Genomic DNA, 8,378 nt, shown 5'->3' on the forward strand with positions numbered 1-8,378 from the left:
GGCTCTCCAGCGGCCAGGCAGGCAGCGGCACAGCACAGGCCTTCCATGGCATGATGGACCGCGTGCCCAACGAGCCCTCTTACCGAGCCCCGCTGGAGAAACTCTTCTACCTGCCGCACGTCTGCAGCTACACCTGCCTGTCCCGCGTCCGTCCCATCCGCAGCGATCAGTACCGCAGCAAGAACCCCCTGCTCATCCCGCTGCTCTACGACTTCCGACGGATGACGGCCCGCCGACGGGTTAACCGCAAGATGGGCTTCCACGTCCTCTACAAGACGCCATGTGGGCTGTGCCTGCGAACCATGCAGGAGATCGAACGCTACCTTTTTGAGACAGACTGCGACTTCCTTTTCCTGGAGATGTTCTGCCTGGACCCGTACGTGCTGGTAGATCGCAAGTTCCAGCCCTACAAACCCTACTACTACATCGCAGACATTACCAAGGGCAGGGAGGACGTGCCGCTGTCCTGTGTCAACGAGATCGATAACACCCCACCTCCGCAGGTGGCCTACAGCAAAGAACGCATCCCCGGCAAAGGGGTTTATATCAACACCAGCTGGGAGTTCCTCGTGGGCTGTGACTGCAAAGACGGCTGCAGGGACAAGTAGGTGACTCCTCGTGTGTCGCTGGGCCTGGAGGGGGGGGACAGCACCTGGACTGTGCCGCCTGCCCTGATAACAGCCCAAGGCGGACCTGCTCTGGACTTTGAGCCCACACAGCCCTGGTGGGTCACAGGTTTGACTCCAGGTCAAGCCCTGTGTGCCCTTCTCTCTGCGTATGTGCATGCAGAAAGATGTGATTTCTTTTCCTTCCTGCAAAACCGGTGTGTAAAACTAACCTCTGGGGCACGGGTGGGTTTTTCTGTGTGTCTCTCTAGATCGAAATGTGCCTGTCACCAGCTGACAGTCCAAGCGACTGGCTGCACCCCGGGTGGGCAGATCAACCCCAATTCAGGATACCAGCACAAAAGGCTGGAAGAATGCCTCCCGACAGGGTGAGTAGAGCTGCGTCTTCTCCTTCCCTCACAAATACCAGCCCCAGAAACTTGGCCTCCGATGCTATCAGGGAGGCAGTATTTCCCGGAGCTAAATGCACATACTGAAAACCTGCCTCTGTTCTTGATTCATCTGTTAATGTGTGGCCCGGGATCTCTGTGCATTATCGTAGAACCTGGCAACTACACTCTCCCTACTCTGCTGAGCTTTAAGCCACGGCTGCAAGTCCCTTTGCATCATCACTGGTACAAACCAAGTCTTGGGATATTGCTTTATCAGGGAGGATGTCACTGTTCTCCTTTCTTTCAGAGTTTACGAGTGTAACAAGAGGTGCAAGTGCAACATTAACATGTGCACCAATCGCTTGGTCCAACATGGGCTCCAAGTCCGACTGCAGTTATTCAAGACGCAGAACAAAGGCTGGGGCATTCGCTGCCTTGATGATATTGCTAAAGGCTCTTTTGTCTGCATCTACGCAGGTAGGATCTCGCCCTGCTGAAAAAGCAGGTAGAAGCCTCTTAGTTTTGAAAGAGGAGCCTTTGTTGAGCCAGTGCTGTTCCCAGTGGTCACATGTATTCAGATATGAATCTGCTTTGTTTTGGTTAAGGAGGGGGGAATTAGCATTTGAAAAGATCTGGTTGTATCAAGCTTGTGTCAAGCCTGAGATCTAGGCTTTGTTTATCGCAAAATGCAAAACCCAGCAGAACGGGTGTGAAGCTCTGCCTTGTGCTTGTTAAGGGGACAGGAAAGTGAAAACTTAGATGATGAACTTGCAATCTTGGATTTCCTGATTGATGCCCCTCCCTTGCCCAACTCTGAAACAAGATGCTGCAGAAACCAGTGTGGCTGCAGTGCCAGTGTCAAGAGAAGTGCTCGGGTCCCCAGAGCTGTTTCTGCACACTGAGGGTGAATCAACACATACCTGCTTCCTGTTTACATCGAACCAGTCGCTGGGACTTCGGCACAAACCAATAAAATGCAGAAGTTGCGCAGCATGGTTGCGTTAACTCTGAAATGAAACTAACCACGGGCATTGCCTCAGCTCTGGTGCTCTGGTTTCTTACCCTTAATGTGGCCTCTGTGCTACACCCTCACCTCCAGCCCTTCAAAGTAAAAGGCAGTCACCCTGTTTGAATTGCTGTTCAGAGATTTCCTTGTTGGAAGCCTGGATGTTAGCAAGGGCCCACTTCAGATCAGCCACGTGCTTCAGATTGTCTTTACCTCAAGTATCAGGGTAATATGTCCTTTCCCAGCCCAGCTTTGGAATAAGGTGGTGTCAGTCCCGTTTGCTCCTCCGTGAGCCTTTGGGGAGGATAAAATTTATGGGGTAGGAATATCATCCCTGGAAAACTCATGCTTAGTTTTCTATTTCCCACACCCAGGGAAAATCCTCACAGATGACTTTGCTGACAAAGAGGGGTTAGAGATGGGTGACGAATATTTTGCAAACCTGGATCACATTGAGAGCGTGGAGAACTTCAAGGAGGGCTACGAGAGCGACGCAAAATGCTCTTCTGACAGCAGCGGGGTGGACCTCAAGGACGAAGAGGAGGAGAACACAGGCACTGAGGAGCAGGAGGAGTCCAATGAGGACAGCTCTGACGACAACTTCTGCAAGGACGAGGACTTCAGCACCAGCTCGGTATGGCGCAGCTATGCCACACGACGGCAGACCCGGGGCCAGAAGGAGAACGGGCTATCGGAGACGGCCTCCAAGGACTCAGGGCTCACCCGGCAAATCAGCCACGATGAGACGGCGGTGGCTGCCTCCTGTAAGCTGCCGGTGTCGGAGGAGACCTCCAAGAACAAAGTGGCCTCGTGGCTGAGCTCCAACAGCATGTCTGACGGCTTCCAGGACAATGACAGTGCCTCCTCCTTCAAGATGAGCGAAGGCGGCGAAGCCAAGGCCAGCAAAACGGAGCTCCTTGGTGAGAGAGAGAAAATCTCCGCTTCTGCCCTGGGCGACGTGGATGGAGAGTCAAAGGCATCGAAGAAAGATGTAAGGGAGGGCTGTGGGACTGGGAGATGAGTATTGCCCCCTGCCTTGGGAGCGTGGATGAGGAAACTGAGACGCAGAGATGTGCCTCAGCTGTGCTCTTGCTCGAGTGGCTTCTCTGCCCATATAACACGACTAGGTGGTCGGTGGTGCTGCTTGGTGTCTGTCCCCTTGCCCTGCTTACTTGGCCCACTATGGTGGAGTAGGGAGGTGCCTTTCTCCTTCCTGGGGGAAGTTGTGGCACAAGAGGCTACAAAGAAGTCGCTCAGCGTGAGATGAGCTGAACACCCGTCCTGCCCTGGGTGCTACACGCTTGTGCAGCTCTAAGAGAGGGAGCCACCGCCTGCCCGGGTACCTGAGGTGGTGTGGAGAGCGTTCAGACAGGGCTGGGGACAACAGGGAGATGGAGGTGGCCTCTGTCCACCCCCTGCTCTGGAGAGGGGGCTCGGAGACCCACTGTGTGGGATGTGGAGGGTGGGAGACCTGTGGTCGTAACTTGGCCCTTCTGGAGCACCCCCTGGACTGGGTGTCATGCTGAGCGGTGGGGACAGCCGGCTTCTCACACCCGGGCTGGTGTTCAGGGAGCGTTTCCACAGAAGGGCTGAAGGGTGCTCCAAAAAGGAGAGATTTTAATCTTCTGTACTTCTCCCCTCTGCAGGAACCTGAAGATCCAACCAAAATTCCCGGGTAAGCTTCCTTAAACTGTATTTTCCCGCTTTTTATTTCCAAATATCGCTCTGAATGAATTGCTGCAACTCTAGGGCTGCCCCTTAACTCTGTTAATGCCACTGCCAGAGTAAACTGAGAGGTTGGGAGGATTTGGGCTGTGCCCCAATGTGCACTGGCAAATTAAACGCTTGGAGATGGCAGTCTTGTCCAGCTCTCAGCTTTCCTCAGCTGCTCTGTCTCTGCCTGGCCTGCGGACAATCTCCCTGGAGATGCAAGTGTGACCCACTCTTGTCCTCATCCCACAGGCTAAGCGACTTGGGAAGGATGTACGGCTACAACCCGAGCCCTCCCAAACTGGAAGGGATCCGGAGGCCGACGAGCAAGACCGCCCTGCTGCAGAGCAGACGGCATTCTCTCGCCCCGCAGCCCACCACAGATGTAAGCAGTGATCCTTCGGGCTTCAGACATGGGCTGGAAGGGGTGGATCTGGCTCGGCCTCGCAGCTCCAAACTGGTTTGATGAAGGCCTTGAACCTTACTCTGGGTTGTTTCTATGCCACTTTCATTCCCAGTTGAGCATCAGCGCAGGGCTTGTGGTTCGTAGTTGTGATTTCCTGGAGGGGGGTTGATTTTCTTCAGACAGTGGGGGTCTTTCATGGTTCTGAAAGCCCAAAAAAGAGGACAGCGTGTGTTATAATGGGATGTAGCACCATCGTTCGCATACGCAGGACACCAGGGACCCATTGCGCGGCAGAGCCGGGTCTAGGAAGCCATCCTGGGGGATGGTCTTTGGTTTTTTGGGGTCTTCTCCCTTCCTTGCAAAACCCAGAGCACGTAATGGTGCAGGCTTCTGAGTCTCTGGCAGTCTTGAAACCCCACTGCTGTTTCAAACATTGGCCTGTGAGATGGGGTTTCTGTCCTGTTCCAGCTCTGATCGCAGCGTCCGCATGCGTGATCCACTTAAAAAGGGTTTATTAGAGCACGGAGTCCTCTGCTAAAAGAGAGCAAAATACCACTGGGGAAAAAAGGGAGCTTGGAAAGTGATGGAGTGATGCTCCCCCGGCCCAAGCTGCACTCAGGAGCTCTTAATGCCTTTCTGCAGGACGTGCTGACCCTGTCGAGCAGCACGGACAGCGAGGGGGAGAACGGGCAGGCGGTGGCGGGGCAGGCCCAGGGCACCACCAACGACAGCGACGACATCCAGACCATTTCCTCAGGCTCCGAGGAGGAGGAAGGGGACGACAAGAAAAACCCCTCATCCGGGTCAGGTGAGGACAGCTGCTGGGGAGGAACAAGGGCTGAGTGCGGAAAGTACGGAGGTGCAGCAAGAAGCTTTGGCCAGAAACCACCAAGAAGGGCTGTTGAGGACATAGCAGCTGTGAGCGTGGTGCGTCCTGCTCCGAGCACCTCTGAGCTATGTCCAACAACCGAGGTCTGAAGCTTCCTTACGTGTTGTTTGAGATGTAACTGCAAAACCCCATCCTCAAGTACTAGATATTTGTGGGTATCTACGAAAAAGCAACTGTGAGACTTGTTATGGTGGGTCTCCAGGGTCTGCTGAGTTAAGTGGAGAGCTGGGAGATTTCCAGGAGCCATCCCAGGGTGGTATTTTAGATCTGAGCTGCATCCCTGAGGGGTTTATTACCCCTGTGTGAAAGAGGAGAGCATCTTGGGCCAGCAGCACTGCTGTGGGGTTCCTCTTCTGGAAGATGGAGAGAACGCAGCAGTGTTTGTTCTTCTTCTGTGGCAGGTCCTGTTAAGAGGCAGGTGGCGGTGAAATCCACCCGAGGCTTTGCCCTGAAATCAACTCACGGGATCGCCATCAAGTCAACCAACATGGCAGCAGCCGACAAGGGTGAGAGCGCGCCCGTCCGCAGAACCACCCGCCAGTTCTACGACGGAGAGGAGTCCTGTTATATCATCGATGCCAAGCTGGAAGGGAACCTTGGCCGGTACCTCAATGTGAGTCACTGCCCTTGGCAGGGGACGAAAGGGGAACATCCCTTGGCAGCTGAGAAGGGAAAGGGACATATTTGGGGTGACCTGTCCTTTCAGTGGGCCTGTTCCTCCCAAGACTAGATAAATACAGTAATAAAAGTAGGAAAAGAGCAGGACTAGGAGGATGATCCACCCCGCCGAGTGAAGTGGGGCAGCTGCTCCGGCCCCGTGACGCGTGGTAAGCAGAATGGCCAAGTCAGTCCTTCCAGCGACCGTTACCTTTGCGAGGGTGGATCTTATGACTCATCCCTGGTTGTGCAGGCAGGGGAGGGAGTGTGTCCTGTTTCAGCAGGCTTGTGCTGGATGCAGCGGACAAATAGGGAATGCTGCTTGTTTAGAAAGGCTCGCGTTTACTGCTGGCTGGTTTGCATCCCTCCCGACGCAGGAACTTGCTCACTGTGTTTGCCTCCGCTCCCTGTACAGCATAGCTGCAGTCCTAACCTCTTCGTGCAGAATGTTTTTGTGGACACGCACGACCTCCGCTTCCCCTGGGTCGCCTTCTTCGCCAGCAAGTGAGTCGCGGCGCGCTTGGGGATGGGCTGCCAGTTCACGGGGCTTGGTTGGACCCAGCTCCTTGGCCAGGGCTGCACGACCAGTGCAGGCTGGGTGTTTCCTACTGGTGACTGCTGTCCCCGGTTTCACGCCAGCCTGAGCGGGGAGAAGCTTGGAGATGAGTTGGGTGAGGACTTCTCCGCTGGAGATTCTGGTGCGATTTGCATCAGTTTTAGGCCTTTCCAAAGCGGGGAGTTAAGCACGGCCGCCCAGGTTATTGGAGTCACAAACCTTGCCGGCAGCGCCGGGCGGTGCGAATCCCTGCCACGTGCCTCTTGGGCACCGCGAGTGCGGCGTCTCCTCTGTGAAGCCCCACGGGAGTGATTCATCGGGGAACTTTGTCCCTTTGCTCGCTGTGGAGCCAAAGGCAGCTGCGCTGGCTGCTTCACCCTTGCCCCAGGGGAAGCCAGACTGTCCAGAGAGGTCATATGTAAGCGTTGCTGTCTGCTAGCAGGAGGCCCGGCTTATCCTCCTTTTCGGAATGGCCTCTTCTCCCAGCCTGTGCTTTTTTTTGTCTTCCCAGGCGGATACGAGCCGGCACAGAGCTGACGTGGGATTACAACTACGAAGTGGGCAGCGTGGAAGGCAAAGAGCTGCTGTGCTGCTGCGGGGCTATCGAGTGCCGAGGGCGGCTGCTGTGAGCCCACCCCTGCTCCCACCGGATCCCTCTTGTCCGCAGACCTGGTGCTGACTTTCCCTTTGTGAGGGTAAAGTTTCTTCTCAAGAGGTGGTTGTTTAACAGTAACCGATACGAAGCCGAGCGCAGCGGCTTCAAGTTCTCCCGTTCACTTGAAAATTACAGCGGCAGATGGACACGGACCAGAATCGTAACCTGGCACATGCGTGACGGTGGCGGTGGGGGGGCAATGCCCAAACCCGATGCTGTGAGCTTTGCTTCTACCACGTCTCCGGGGCTACAGTCGCCCCGTGAGAGGACGATCGATCTCTCCCTCAGCGCCGCAGGAAAGGCCCTTAGCCAAGCCGTTACCTGCCTGAGCTGTTCCTGCTCTCTTCCAGCTCTCCACCAAATTTAAGGCACAGATCCCTGGGCAGCTACAGCTCCCGCTGGTGTTGCTGCCCGTTTTCCAGCAGGAAACACTTCACCAAGACTCCAGGGAAGTGCTTCACCCTTGGGACTGAGCCATCGATGTCCCTGCAGCCTTGGGACCGGCCTGGGAGGGAGCGAGGATGGCGGAGATAAGCCCAGTAAGAGTGGACCAATCTGGATTTATAGTGAATTTAAGTGGGGAAAAAAAAGCATCTGTCTTCAACTGTGATATGTTGTAAAGAATCTTTTCATTGTTAAAAAGCAATAAAGTATGTTTTTCTATTAAAAAAAAAACTTGCCCTGAACTTTAGACTGCAAAAAAACCCTGAATGAGCAGGATTTAACCACTTCCTTCATCCGTGTTTCCACGGGGCTTGCAGGAAAACTGCCAGAGGCAGAAGGGCCCAGGCAGGTTCCGATGGGCACAGGGAGGGCAACAAGCTCCCACCGGCATTTTCACCTTTCCTTCCTTCTAGCAAAACAAATACTCATTAAATCCTCCACTTGTTAAAACTAAAGAGAAGCCGGTTGAACTTTTCTCACTAGCGAACAGATTTGATGCCGATTGCCTTCTCCCACCGTCCTAGGATGTAACCGTAGGCTCAAAATACAGAGTTTGGCTTAAAATACTGCTCTGAAGTTGCAGCTGGGACAGCCCAGAACTCGCCTCAATCAAACCAAACTTGCTTTGGGCACCTGCGGCTGGGGGTAGGGAAGGGCAGGGCTGGGCAGGGAGGGGGGAGCAGCCTGGTCTGGCTGCTGGACACGGCCCGAACCCAGCGGCGGCTCCACGAGTAAAACTCGCTTTTTTTTTTCCCCTGGCAGCAATGCACAATTTCAAGTGTTGGTTTTGTTTGGGGTTTTGGGGGGGGGGGAGGCAGGGCTTGTACCTGCACATCCAAAGGGCTCAATAAACCACCGTGAACACGGGCTAAAAGAGGCAGATTTTTACAAATCGGAAACAAATCTCCCATCACCCACCGGCTGAAGTGCAAAACCCCGGCTGGGGGAGAGCTGGAGCGGCAAAACGCGGGTTCCAGCCGCCACCCCCAGCCCTCGGGCACCCAAACCACCACCAGCGCCCAGCTCATGTAACGCTGCACTCACACAAGGGAGGCTTT

General features: G+C 54.8%; 1 protein-coding gene across 1 annotated transcript in view; it reads left to right on the plus strand.

Moving 5' to 3' along the window:
* The window catches only part of SETDB1 (SET domain, bifurcated 1), a 16,347-nt gene extending 9,497 nt beyond the window's left edge, over positions 1-6,850 (plus strand). The window contains exons 11-20 of the mRNA XM_009586108.1: positions 11-604; positions 878-994; positions 1,305-1,474; positions 2,378-2,901; positions 3,650-3,678; positions 3,966-4,098; positions 4,762-4,927; positions 5,410-5,621; positions 6,081-6,169; positions 6,733-6,850. Coding sequence (XP_009584403.1) covers positions 11-604; positions 878-994; positions 1,305-1,474; positions 2,378-2,901; positions 3,650-3,678; positions 3,966-4,098; positions 4,762-4,927; positions 5,410-5,621; positions 6,081-6,169; positions 6,733-6,850 — 2,152 coding nt within the window. The remainder of the gene's footprint in view (positions 1-10; positions 605-877; positions 995-1,304; positions 1,475-2,377; positions 2,902-3,649; positions 3,679-3,965; positions 4,099-4,761; positions 4,928-5,409; positions 5,622-6,080; positions 6,170-6,732) is intronic.
* Positions 6,851-8,378: the final 1,528 nt, after the last annotated feature.

The sequence above is a fragment of the Fulmarus glacialis genome, unplaced genomic scaffold, assembly GCF_000690835.1.
Source record: "Fulmarus glacialis isolate BGI_N327 unplaced genomic scaffold, ASM69083v1 scaffold28959, whole genome shotgun sequence".
Classification (NCBI taxonomy): domain Eukaryota; kingdom Metazoa; phylum Chordata; class Aves; order Procellariiformes; family Procellariidae; genus Fulmarus; species Fulmarus glacialis.